Source organism: Drosophila montana, unplaced genomic scaffold (assembly GCF_035044405.1).
Source record: "Drosophila montana isolate Dmon_TW-CO22-7 unplaced genomic scaffold, ASM3504440v1 contig_3200_1, whole genome shotgun sequence".
NCBI classification, from domain to species: domain Eukaryota; kingdom Metazoa; phylum Arthropoda; class Insecta; order Diptera; family Drosophilidae; genus Drosophila; species Drosophila montana.
Window position 1 is genome coordinate 5,824,677 of NW_026998080.1, and position 14,243 is coordinate 5,838,919.

A 14,243-nucleotide genomic window follows, 5' to 3' on the forward strand; every position below is an offset into this window, starting at 1 on the left:
TAGCAAGAATTCGATTAGTATTCGGCTCTTTAATATATTATTATCGTTAACTTACGCCAATGACATCGATGTAGCCGGTAGCTGCGGCTGTGGCCATGTTGTTGTTCGGATTGTTGTTGTTGTTGTTGTTGTTGCCGTTGGGATTAGTCTGACCCGTGGGCATCAGGTAGTCATCCTCATCGACCGGCAGATCGAGGCGCAGATTGCCCACGCCCACTTCGCGTGCATTGGAATCGGTTTCATCGTCGCCGCCGATGCCGCCGCTGTTGGAGTTCTTGTTGCTGGGATCCTTGCAGTAGCGATTGAGTTTGGGTATCTCATCGGTGCCGTCGGTGCGATGGCTGGGACCCGGTGCCGCCTTTGGCTGCAGATAATCGTCCGCCTCGACCATGGGCTCGGAGCCGTCTGTGGTGGGCGCCAGCTTGCGTATGAGATCCTTCTCGTCCTGGCTCGTATAGGCGGGCAGGCGCGTGAACTTGTCGCCGGGTATGGCCAGATAGCGGCCCGGATCGCGTGCGAATTCGGCAAACACATTGGTCAGCTGCTTGAACGGCGGACGCAAGTCGGCGTCCAGCTGCCAGCAGGAGAGCAGCGTGCAGTAAATGTCCAGGGAGCAGATCTCGGGCTGCTCCAGCTTCAGGCCCATCTCGATGAGATCGGGTATATCCTTGGCGAGTATATTCTCGTGTGGTCGCTGGCCAAAGGTCAACAGCTCCCAGATGGTCACACCGAAGGCCCACACATCCGACTTGCTGGAGAAGACGCGATGCCTGATGCACTCGAGGGCCAACCACTTGATGGGCATCTTGCCGCCAGCCGCTTTGTACTCGTTCGAGTCCAGGCTGAGCAGCTTGGCCAGGCCGAAGTCCGTGATCTTGACCAGGGAGGGCGTCTGCACGAGGACATTGCGTGCGGCCAGATCGCGATGCACCAGCCGTCGCTCCTCCAGATAGGACATGCCCTTGGCTATCTGGGTGGACCAGTTGAGCAGCGCCTTGGAGCCGATTTTGTCGCGATTATTGCGCACATAGTCGAGCAGGCAGCCGAGCGGCATCAGCTGTGTTATCAGCATCATCTGCGAGGACATGCAGACGGCGAGTAGCTTGAGGAGATTGCCATGCTCCACGGTTGCCATGGCGTAGGCTTCGTTGAGGAACTCCTGACTGGACTCGGCGCCAGATGTCTTGAGCAGCTCCTTGATGGCCACGGGTATCTTGACATTCTCGCCCTCCGGCACCCAGACGCCCTTGTAGACACGCCCGAAGGCGCCCATGCCAAGGACGCCACCTTTGCGCAGCTCCGCGTCCTTGACAATGCGCAGCTTGCTGAGATTGGCGCCAATATTGGAGGGGCGCAACGGTTCCGAGTCCTCGCAGCCGAAGAACACCTTGGCCAGGTCGTCCGTTTCCTTCTTCTCCTGCTGCTTCTGCCGGCAGATGTAGATGATGACGCAGAGCACACAGATCACAGGTATAAAGACGGCCACAAAGATGATGATAATCATGTTGACATTCAGGCCGGCGGTCAGCTTGGAGCCTCGCGGCGGACTGGATACACAGTGCGGTCCGATGAAGTGCGACTGGTAGTTGACATGCGGCAGCTCCGGCGGACACTTGGAGGTGCAGTTGAACAGGGTCGAATTGTCGTACACATCGCTCTCGGCGAAGAGCTTGAAGTTGCGGCAGGCCATGCAGTCCTCGGAGCCGGGTCCAGTGCAGCCCTTGCACTCCGGATGGCACTCGAAGCACTCGCGCTTCTCCTCGTCCGCATAGTGATCCGCCGGGCACTCGTCCTCGCACTGCTCGCGCCGCTTGTAGCCGGCGCACTTGGAGCACACCTGCTCGTGGAAGCCATAGTTGGTGCACAGCTCGCAGCGCGGATGGCACTTGCGGCAGATGGCCTTGCCGGCCAGCGGCTTGAGCGAGCCCTGCTCCTGTGGATGGACATACTCCCAGTAGTAGCCGTCGGGGCACTTGTCATCCTTGCGCAGGCAACGCTCCACCGTGGCATCCGCATTGATAATCGCCAGATTGCACGTGTTGCAGGCGCCGTGTCCAATCGTATTGTTGGGTCCCGTGCAGCCCTCGCACGTCTCGTGGCACCTGCGGCAGATGCCAAAGTCCGAGTACTTGTTCTCCGGGCAGACGGCCACACAATGCTGATCGTCGCGCACATGGACGCACTCGTCGCAGTGCTCGGCGCCGGGGCCCGAGCAGGTGCGGCACTCCGGATGGCACTTCTTGCACGTCTTCGCATCGAACTGGTAGGTTCTGTGGCAAGGAAGAAAGCGTAAGCAAGGTTGACAAGTTGAATGGGGAATAGCTGGACACTTACTTGGTGACATTGCGACAGTCGGCGATGCAGGTGCCATTGTAGTTGAAGCTCTTGCAGTTCAGACACTGATCCGAGCCGGCGCCCCAGCAGCCGTCGCTGTTGCACTGATCCGAGCAGACCTGACGCGCCTTGCCTGCGGGGTGGAAGAGATTGACTTAGACACGGGAATTCAATTCCTTGGATAAGCTACTACTACTTACGGCACTCGGAGGTGTTTAGATTCTCATTGATGTACTGCATCTGATCGTTGGACTTTTGCACGGTCGACCAGCGTATGTTGCTCACGTAGCAGAGCTTTTCGTTGTGCTGGATGACAATGCTGCCGGAATTGATGCGCTTCAGATTGCGCAACTCCAAGCTGGAGAGCGAGGACTTGACAATCGAGAGCGCGGCAAAGAAGCTCTCCATGAGCTGGCGGCCGTGGATGACCTCCAGATTGCGAAAGTAGGACAGATTCTTGAAATGCTGATGCACACCCTCAATATTCAGGTAGCCCGTGATCTCTTTCACCGTGGAGAAGACCTCCAAGCGATCGGGATGCATGGGTATATAGCGTGCGCCCATCGTGTAGTTCGAGTTGATGTCCTGGTAGCCCGAGAAGGTCTGATCCAAGACACGAATGTTGCCCTCAATGACGGTGCAGTTCTTGAACGAATCGATGTTGCCCGAGTTGAGAACTGGCACGCCGGGGCAGGTCTTCGGGCAGGGTCCATTGCAGGCGACGCACTCGCCATCCTTGGCCATCTTGTCGGAGGGACAGCTGCGCACACAGGCGCCGTTGTCCTTCAGCAAATGGCCGGGACACTCGCGCACACAGGTCGCACCGTAGGCATACTTGCCCTCGGGATTCGCCTCCAGCTCGTAGTTGGTGGGATTGTATTTGCGCATGGGCGGGCACTCCTCCTTGCAGACGCCATCGTCAAAGAAGTTCTTGCACGCAATGCAATCCTTCTGCGTCGGTCCCGTACATCCGCCGGCGCAGAACAGATGACAGCAGTCCCTGGGGCCCTGGCCAAAGCAACGGCCCTGGGCGCACTGTGGGGCGCAGTTGATTTTACTGAACTTCTGGCAATTGTGCGGTCCCTCTCCCCAGCAGGCGCCTCGCTCGCACGAGGGGTCGCATTTGGGGCACGTGCGCTCCTCCGCCGTGAAGTTGTACGTGTAGTTGTAGTGATCGTTCACCCCGGACAGGATCTCGCGCCACACAATGGAGCGCGTGTGGCACAGATTGTAGTTGCTGAAGAAACCCACCCAGCCCTGCAGTATGTCCCGCAGCTCGGGCATCTCCAGCGTGTTCATCTTCGAGTACGCGGCAAACAGGGCATACTTCGCTTCGTCGACAGTCAGGCTGAACAGCGTGCGGCCGCGTATGATTTGAAGTCTACAAGCAAACGGACATTGGAATCAGGTTAGTTCCTCGTACTTCCAGAGACAGCCTCGGGCACCTTCTCTACTTACTTTGGAAATATCACTTTGGTCACGTCCACATGACTGATCAGTATGTAGCCTGTTACCTCGCGTATGTTGGCCAAGAAGCTGAGATCCAAATTGGGATCCTGCAGCCAGGTTAGCTCCAGATTGCCATCGACATAGGTGCAATTCGTGTAACGATCGCGCAGATTGCGATAATGATGATCCCGATTCGAGGGCACAGACAGGCGACTCTTGGTGCCAATACAAACTGTAAAGAAGACAAAAGAATTGAAGGTTAGTAAAAAGGAATATGACTTGGTGTAAAGAAACATCATTTGATTGGGCGAAAGGAATAATTTATGTAAGCAAGGTTGGGGATTACTTGATAAGGTTGACTTACGATAGATTGGAGCCGGAGCTCAATATTATTTGATAGAGGAAAAGTCGATATAGTAATTGAAGGTTAGTTAAAAGGCATACAAAAGGGACATCATTTGATTGGACTTAAGGCATAATTTGTGTAAGCAAGGTTGGGAATTCCTCTTGAATGGAATAGGTTGACTTACGATAGATTGGAGCTTGGAAGAGCTTTGATAGAGGAATAGTCGATCTAATTTTGAGTTCTGCCCGGATATAGGGTAGTTAGCGTAAACTTCAATTGGCTGCGGTGAATTTTGTTAAGGAAAATTAGGTCGCCACATGGCTGGGCCAGAGGGAAAGTAAAGACATTTCATGCTTGATTTCAGCGGAACAGCACAATGTGTGTGGGCTGTGTTTAATTTTGAGAGGTTGTCTAATTAGAGGCAGAGGTAGGTGTTGAATTATGTGCTACAGGTGAATGCAAATGCTAAGAAATTAAAATTGAAATCAAAATGAAATTCATTTGAATTATAAACGGAAATAGCAAAGCTGGAGAGCGCAAGTTTGTTGCCTAAGTCTTTTGTATTTAACGCTCGGAAGCAATGAAAACAACTTAAACAAAAAAGTTAAATAACAACAACAACAAACAAGTGGGCGCTGCCAAGTCGCAGTTCAGTTGGCGTTTTCAATAATTAGCAGCCCACGCAGACTCAGACTCAGATTCAGAGTCAGAGTCAGAGACTGAGACAGAGACGGGCCCGACTCCGACGGTCGCTGTTATCATTAGTCAGCGACCTGTTTTGGCTGCCAGCCTAAACAGAGACGTTTCGTGTGCATCTCCCAGCTACAGCTACGGCTCCGGCTCCAGCTCCATTGATTTGCATGGCCAACTACTAGGCTGATTATATTCTATGAAAGGGCTACGTGGGTCGCGGTACGGGTCGTGGTACGCTGCCAGCCGTGTGGGCCGCAAAAGTGTGCCATGTGTCGAGAGACAAAGCTTGGAGCTGCAGCTGGAAGACATAGACACCCACTTGCTGTGGCCCACGGGCAACGGGCAGTGGCGGGCTCCACGCCCACCACTTACTCGGCTAATTATCGAAAAGAAGAGAAGAGAAGAAAAAAACAAATATCGATAGCCATAAATATTGCGCATTTTATTGATTTCGATTCGTGGAAAGGCAGCACGTAAAAACGAAAAAATTTCAGAAATAATTATGAAGAAAGATTCGCAACGAAATATTGGCAGAAATATTTTGTTTGTCGCCAAAGCGAAATGCGAAATGCGAAATTCTTGAGTTGGCCTGGGAAACGTACAAAAAAAAAAAAAGGAGACAAAAACTTAAATGCCTGCAGTTATGCGGCGCGATGCATGCCGCGGGCCCAACAACACACTGGACCAGGCTTAAAAGACAACAGCAACAACAACAACAACAGCAACAACAACAACAACAGCGGCAGCAGCAGCAGAATAAAAGGTGAGGCTGCAGTTGACATTGGGACCTGGGTCCCGACGCGGCGCACATTGATCAAAAGCGCGGCTGCTGGCAAATCGAAGCGCAAAAATTTTCGTACAAATTCTTGGCCTTTGTTTTTGTCCTCAACTGCTGCTGCTGCTGCTGCTGATGATGCTGGCACGAACAGCGAAAGAGAGAGGGGGAGAGAGGGAGACGGGGAGAGTGAGCCGCTGGCAAGTCCACTCTGCTGCCATTTCTCATGCCGAACGCCGCATGAAACCCTTTTCAAGCCGAGCTGCGACTGCGACTGCAACTGCGGCTGCGGCTTTATCGCGCACAATTTATCAGCAGCGTTTTTCATGTTGCTCCTTGCCTGAAACTTAAGACACGAACTGCGAGCAGCAGCAGCAACAGCGGCAGCTGGCGGCGGGGCTGTGGCAGGGGGCATGTTTCTTGTGAAATGCTTCAGAGATGTTGCATATGCGATTTTTCTTTGCGCTGCGGACACGCCCGCATTAACTGCCTCTGTCTGTGTGCGTGTATGTGTGTGTGTGTGTGTGCTTGGCTGTGGCAAAAAGGCTAATTTGTAATCCTTAGGCTAAGCGTCGCGACGCTAATGAGCGACCGAATCCTCTCTCTCTCTCCGTCTTTATCTGTGCAGCTATCTCTGTCTGGCAACAAATCAAAGTCATAATTCAAGCGTTGTGCTCATTAAAACAAAAGACTTAGGCAACGAACTTGAATGTACTACAACATTTAGCAGCCTGCTGGGGTAGAGGGGGGGGGGGGCGGTAGGCGGTCTTTAGGTTAGCATAGCTCATTGTATTTGTTTATCGATTGTATTTGCTTAGCCATCAACAGCACAAAGAAGATGACGACGACGACGACGACGACGACGACGACGACGACGACGACGACGACGACTCGACCTCAACTTCGCCCTCTGCCTCGGCCCTAGCTATCCCCCCCTCTCCCTCACCACTGCCACAACGCTATTGCTGACGCGCTGATTAATAGACCCAACCGCATTCCAAGCTTCGCTGTGCTGACTTTCTAAATATTGTGTTTTTCTTCGACTCGGCTTCGATCTTTTTGCTGCTGGTGAAAAGGCCACAGCCACAGCGTGTTGGCAAGCGGGGCGGTGTGAGGGGGCGCTGAGGCTGAGGCTGCACGACGCATTTTCGTGTGGCAAGTCAAACGGCTGCATAATCGATTTGAATGCTGCAACGACTAGAACTTTAACTTGTAGAAAAAAGAGAGAGAAAGAGAGAGAGAGAGAGAGAGAGGGGGAGAGTCTAGGCGAGGAGCAGCAGACTCCAAACTCGAGACTCGAAGCGAGTCACAGTTCTCGCTTCTCGCTTCTCTCGCTGCTCAGTTCTCTGCTTCAGACTTGAGACTCGCTTAGCCGGTTCTGTCCGTGTGCTGCTGTTGTTGTTGTTGTTTTTGTTGTTGTTGTTGTTGTTGCTCACGTTTATGTGCCTCGCCCCGCTGCGTACCTCTTCATCATCATCATCATCATCAACGTCTTCAGCTTCGTCTGCCGCTTCTTGTTCTTTTTCCCTCGAGCTGTCCACCGTGTGTGTGTGTGTGTGTGTGTGTGTCTGTGTGTATTTTCATTTCGTGGAAAAGATTTTTAACTCTGTGGCCGAACCATCTGGATTGCTGAGTTGTACCTTTGCCTAAGGCTGCAACAACAACAACAGCAACAACAACAACATCGGCAAAGGCCATAGATTCTTGTTGTTGTAAAATAACAAAAGATTTAAAAGGGCATTAAGCATGCTTTGTTTTTTACCTACATAGAATTTATGTTTGCTCAGCATGCCCCCTGCCCCGCCTGCCCCCCAGCTCCTCTTAGTGGGCAGATTCTGATCAACCAAAAATTACAAGGCGTCGGCCGTTATGGCCGCTGGCTCTTGCCACAATTCGAACTGAGACAAGTACATTGATCTCTGAACAAAAAATAATGAAAAACCTGCGGTGAAAGTTCGTCATATATCGAGCTATATATACATATATATATATATGTACATATATATGCAGATGCAGCGCCATGTGCCGCCATGTGATTAGGTGTCACAGATTAGCCGTGCACTCGCTCGTGTGTGTGTGTGTGTGTGTTTGTTGTGGCAACAATTTTGCAGTTGCTGCGGCAACTGCCCCGCAACGTTGCCACATAAATAATTCATAACTGTTTTGCGACAATTCAGTCGCGGCACGCGTTCAATTTACAATGAAATTGTGTAAAAGTGCGCTTAATAAATTCATTTGCGACTGCCCATTAAATACACGCAGCTCATTACAGGTAAACCGCACCCCCCTACCCCCCCTGCCCCAACCTCCCTCACTCCCCATCTCACTGTGGCCACAGGCCGAGCGGCAACTGCGCTGATCTGGCGCTTGGTTACGTGCGCGGATTTCGCAAACAATTCTGCAGCGCGGCAACTTTCTTTCAAAAGTGGTTGTTGTTGTTGTCAGTTGTTGTTGTTGTTGCCCAGTTGCTGTTGCTGTTGTTGTTGTTGTTGTTTGTATATTCTATGTCGTGGCGTCACGAAGACAAAGGCAAATAAGCGCAACGAGCTGCGGCCAAGCTGCAAATCTTTCGCAGAAAACGCTGCAAGCGCATCTTCCAACAAATTTGCAGCGCCAGATCATGGAACACAGCAACAAAGCACCGACAGGGCCAAAAACAAAAACAACAACAAGAAAAACAACAACAAAAAAGACAACTAAAAAGCTAAAGACCTCAAGCCACAAAATGCTGGCCCTGGCTTGAGGTTTGCTGCGTTTTTTGTTGCCCATTTCGTGTTCGATGCGCGTTCATTTAGTTTTGAGCACAACAATTGGGCGCAGGTCGTGCCTCACGACAACAACAACAGCAACAACAACAACAACTGCGACTGGAGGCAGATGCTGCAACAGCAACAACAACAGCTAAACAATGCGGCCATTAGATAAGCCTGCCGATTGCGCTGCCTTGTGCAAAGTCCAAGCGAGAGAAACCGCCAACAAAGCTCAGCTCCAAAGCTGGTTTAATGAGCACGCCCTGGCGCTATTTTTGGTGCCAAGCCGAATGCTGGACTCAAAGCATTTTCAGTACATCAACATTTTAGCTATTTTTAGGCATAGAACCAAGCGCACAGCCAACAGCATATACGTGGGCAGAGGCACAGTGGGGCCAGGGCAAGAAAAACAACATTTAAAAAATAACAATAAAATATAAGAAAGAAAGGAAAATAAAAGGAAAATTCTCTCAGCAAGGCTTTTAAAAAACTTAACAATATCAGCTGCTTTTAAAAAGTTTTGATTTTGGCAGCGAAAAGTTGCTTGGGTCCCACTGTGCGTTGTTCGTATCTGCGGAAGCTGTTGCTGCTGCTGCTGCGGCTGTGACTGTGACTCTGGCTGCTGCAAGTTTCGAAATCGAAACGCCCACACGAGAAGACAACACACAGAAAACAACAACAACAACACACAGAGCTGACTGTAGCTGGGCCTAGCTTTTAGGGTGGACCACAACTGCAAGACACAGCATTTTGTAAAGCGACAATTGAGCAAAAGTTTAAGTGCAGTCTCCAAAAAGTTGTCAAGAAAAAGTGTCGTAAAATGTGTAAATACAAGTCTGTGTGTGTGTGTGTGTGTGTGTGTGAGCAGAGAGCAAACAAAAGAGAGAAGAGCGGGAGAGAGAGAGAGAGCTGAGAGCTGCGCAGTCGCAGCAGCCAACGCAGCGCTTGCAACTGAGCTCTGTGTCTGTGTGTGTGTGCGCGCGTGTGTGTGTGTGGGTTTAGAAAACCAGTATTTTTATAAAGACTAGGTACTGCGCACTCTATACTATAGTTGGCTTGGCTAAATCTAACTAACAACAACAACAAAACTGGCATTAAAGTTCAACAGCTCAAAAAAATAAAAACTTGCAACTGACGTTTTGCAGTTTTTGTTTTGTTTTATTTTGTTTTTTTTTCATATATGATGTCTTAATCGGGAATTATAGAAATGCTATGCAAACTAAGCAGCACACAGCTGCAGTACACACACACACACACAAACACACACACAAACACACAGCTACAGTGAGCGCGTGCCTGACGCTGTAATTAGCCAGAGCTTACAGCATTTTATGGGGCTAGCTCTCAGTGGATGCTGTGGTTGTTGTTGTTGTTGTTGCCACAGTATGGCCAGGCACACTATGGAATGTGGTTTTTCAAGCACCAACACACACACACACACAGTCGCACACACACACACACAACCACTCGTCTAGAGTTACAGGCAAAGCGAGCTTGCGAGACCTTTCAGTTCGGCTAGAACAGGCGCATTGGCTCTCAAATCTTGGCCTGGCCAAAAGGCATTCGAGTGCAGCCCCAAAGCATAAACAATAAACAAAGAAAGCATAGCAACAAAGCAATAACTATTTACAATTACCTCAAACAATCAAACAATTTTAGTGCCCATGAAAATAAAAAGAAAATATGCCAAAGTTGTCAAAGAATGTTCACTTTTACGGCTAAGTCAAAATTGGTTTCTCTCTGCAAAATGCAATTTGGCTGCGAAATTGGTTTTCGCTAACTAAAATTAGTTAAGTATTCACTTTACTCAAAATTTGTTGTGTATTTTATATGTTTTATAATAATACAATAACAAACTAAAGTCTACTTATGAGAATTGTATCTAAGTTTTCTATAAAGATACGTATATAATATTTATTTTGTTATATACGTATCTATTTCAATTTACTTTAGGATAGGGTAGAATAGATATTATGTATTTAGGATCGTGTGGGATAGGATAGCAGAAGTACATAGATAAGATAATAGAGATATTTAGTCTAGATACGGACTTTATGAAGGGCTCCAGCCTGTCCTTTAAAACATTTCAAACTTTTCAGTTTGATAAGTGTAGGATATTGTTCTACAATATGCCAATCTATTCTCTACGATTTATGTATAGTATATTTTGCCTCCTTTTCGACCTATGGGAGCTTTATGATATAGTACTATAGTATAGATTAATCGGATGTTAATAAGGTTTGATATATATATGAGAAGCAAAGTTAATCTATTTAATGCCAAGTTTGGTCAAGATATCTTTATAAGCAAACAAGTTTTCCATACAAGAACCTACTTTTCGCTCGATTGTTCCTATGACAGCTATATGCTAATAATTTTGAATTTAAGCAGTAGATTTTTGTACACGATTCCTTTTATTGGATCCATGTGATAATGTATTGAATTGTCTTAAAATAAGCATATTAGTACTATTATTCAATGAACATCGATCTCAAAAGTAGAGTTCTGTTAACTAACATTCGCCCACTGTCAATCGACGCCACAATGTTAAAGCGAGCTGTGCTATGTTAACTGCTTGTTTTGGCTGGATTAGCTTTTAGCTGTGTTTACTTTATCGTGTTTCCCGTATCGTAATCGAATCAATGTGAATATAGTTCTGTTCTGTTGCCCCAATATTTATTGTTATTGCCACAATAATGGCCGTTGTCCTCGTACCCCAAGTACCGCGCTGTTAGTTTTGCTGTTAGGGATCGCATACAGTATTTATTTTGTATATTGCACGTGCGGCTCTTGGCCTGGCATTTATTTGCATATTTGTTGCAGCTGTGCTTATTTACAGCCACGACGACATGTCATAAAATCGCCAACCGACGCTTTGCCCGACTGCTGCGACTTTGTAGCTGTGCAAAATATATATAATTATATAGTCGCAGCAGAGCTACGGATTCTACAGAACCGACAACTAGTCCCCAAAGGGCACTCAAACAATTGGCAATTGGTGTTGGAGACCCCCGGGAAGGCTTTTTCCCGATATTGAATGCGGCTTATCAGCAGCAGCAGCAATATTTATGCCCGATTTCTTATCTAGCCATATCCGGCAAAGAGAATACAAGCATTATAAGCTGGATCCATTAGCATGCGGCATTTGTGGAACTGGCGATAGCCCCAACTGCTATCTAAATATTTGTTCAATTGCGGTTCGAGGGGGGGCTACATTTATTAATTTGCAGCTCCAAGATCACTGAATATCGACAACGAGGGGCGACGGGGGCGAATTGTTAGCATATTTGCCCGCCAAATGCAAATATTTGCGCCAAAGTATTGCGCAAACAAATGTTTTGCTTAAAGATACAAACAAAATAAATGAGAAAAATATAAAACGCGCAATACGCTTTTTGCCATTAATTTTCGGGCAACAACAACTTGGGGCAGGGGCAGCTCAACTGTTTGAAAACACAGTTAGATAATATGAGAATTTATAGGTTAACAGTTTCTAGATCTTAAGTGGAAAGGCAGAATGTGTTGGATGTATATAAAATGAAAGCTTGAAAGCTCAAATTGTTTCGTGTTCACAAGAGAAGAGCTTAAATATAGTTAGGTTAATTTAAAATAGTTTTTTAATGTATTATGTGGCAAATATTACTGTAAAATATAAACCTTTAAATATTTAAAGAGATCAGCTTAACAGAACTTATTATTAAAGCGCATCTTGACGCATATAAAAGATTATTGTCAATCGAGTATATCTAATATCTATGCAAAGATATATTAAATTATAGAACAAATTTGTAAGAATCATAAAACCCAATTAATTAACTATTAAATTTAAATCATGTTGCTTTAATTCTAACTTGCAATCCAGTTATTATTCCTTTCTAACATAAAAAATTAAAAAAAAAAACATAAAATCAGACAAACGTTTGTTTTCCGTATACTAAATTCATAATATTCCACTGAGATACTTTATAAAACAATTCTCAAGTCTCAAAATGCAATAAAAGAACTTAGAAAAGTTATAAAACGATTTTGATATTTGGGAATCAGCTGCCATTAGAAAGCTTGATAAAGTTGTTAGACCGACTCCAAATAAACATATTTAAACAAATAAAGCAGTTAAAAATGGTTATAAAAATGTTTAACAGTTAACAGGTTAGCGCTTAACGATCTGAAAAGCATATTCAGACTCATAATAATCATTTCAGATATCGTTTACATATTGAGCTGCCCTCGTTTGTTGGCTGTTATGGGTTCTCATTAATTTTCGAGCTGGGCAAAAAGCAAACGCGATACTCGCGAGTCGCGAGTTGCGAGTTGCGATACTTGCGATGTCAACAAATTAAGTCGCCATTTTAGCTGGAAATTGTGTCGCCCATTTGCTGTTGTTGTTGTTGTTGTTGCTGACACAGAGAAATGGCGAATTTGCTTGAAAGTGCAACAGCAACAACTGCAACTGCAACTGCAACAACAACAACAACAATGTCAACGCGTCGTATGCGCAACAGCAGCAACAAAAATTGAATTTCGAGTTGGTTACGAAATGCGCGCAAACAGTGGAAATTCTTACAGGGTTTTCGTGTTTGTAGAACGGATTGATAATAAAAGTACAATAATAACGTTAACGTTAGCTACGCACCAGCACAGTGGCGGCTGGGTTGGGGGTTGGAGGGGGGTCGAGCGCCCAAGTCAAGAGGTTGAGGCCCGAGCAACGGCCAACTGGGCACAGGTAAAAGGTATGAAATGCCAACAAGCGGCCCAAAAAACAAAAAAAAAAAACTGAAACCCAAACCGTAACCAAAACCAAATATTGTTGCACTGCAGCACGTACGATAAGATAAGCGGAGCTGCATATCAAATACACACACACACACACACACAGATACAGATACAGACCTAGCTACAGATACAGATACAGATATGAGTCGAAGTAAATACGAGTATTTTTTGGGTATTTTGGGGTGCTGCAGTTGCATTTATTCGGGCCAAATGTCTTGATATGATTATGATATATGAGCACGCAAATCTACATAAACACCAGGCACAACATCATGATGGATGCACACATGTGTGCACATGACTGATGTGAGAGAGTGTGACAAAGCTGGAAATAAATGATACACATATATATATATATATATATATATATATATATAGAAATAGCCATTAAACAGGTTCAGCTGGAAGTTTGTTGTTCTACGGCAAGTATAAGAACGCATTCAATTATAATTATTTTCAATATCCATTGACGACCTTGATGAAGTTGTGTTTCCCAACTGATCGAGTCATTAAAGCCAATAAATAAGTATAATACGACAAGGTTCCGGGTTCAAATGCCCAAAGGGAGCTAAGTAGAGTTTAGTTTTAACTGAGTTAGCTTATAGCTTAAGCAAGTTGATCTTTCTTGGAAACTGGATTAAAATGAAATATTACTCTTATAGAGAAATATTCTTGACTAATTCATCGGATAAAAGCTAAAAGATCAGCATTAAAAATTAATTGCACTTTTTAGCCATACATTAGCTGTATTTGTCATATTTGAAGGCCATGCTTCTAGATTCCAACTCTTTCCCTTCTTTTTTTTTAAATTTAAGCATCTTTCTAATCTTAACAAATTGTTATTGACAGTAGAAGCTCATCAATAGCCTAAAAATAGTATTTGAATGTGGTGTCTCAGCCGAAGGCCACATTTGATACTGATTTTCAAAATGTAAGATTTAAAGCATTTAAGTATTTATAATTTATATTCATAATAAACAAGATCATCTTTAAAAAAGTATCGCTTAATATTTGATTTTCGTATAGATATCTCAAGGCTTTTGCATTAGACGTTGTCCATTCTATTAACAGCACTGTGTTAACATTGCATTAACATGCCACGCATTCAAAAAAATATTGCTAA

General features: G+C 46.0%; 1 protein-coding gene across 2 annotated transcripts in view; it reads right to left on the reverse strand.

The window, feature by feature from the left end:
* Egfr (epidermal growth factor receptor) overlaps window positions 1-14,243 on the reverse strand; it is a 45,345-nt gene that overhangs the window by 1,396 nt on the left and 29,706 nt on the right. For both annotated transcript variants that reach the window (XM_064686422.1, XM_064686421.1), the window contains exons 2-5: window positions 3,793-4,015; window positions 2,535-3,715; window positions 2,335-2,467; window positions 56-2,270 (exon numbers count right to left, since the gene is read on the reverse strand). In XM_064686422.1, coding sequence (XP_064542492.1) covers window positions 56-2,270; window positions 2,335-2,467; window positions 2,535-3,715; window positions 3,793-4,015 — 3,752 coding nt within the window. The remainder of the gene's footprint in view (window positions 1-55; window positions 2,271-2,334; window positions 2,468-2,534; window positions 3,716-3,792; window positions 4,016-14,243) is intronic.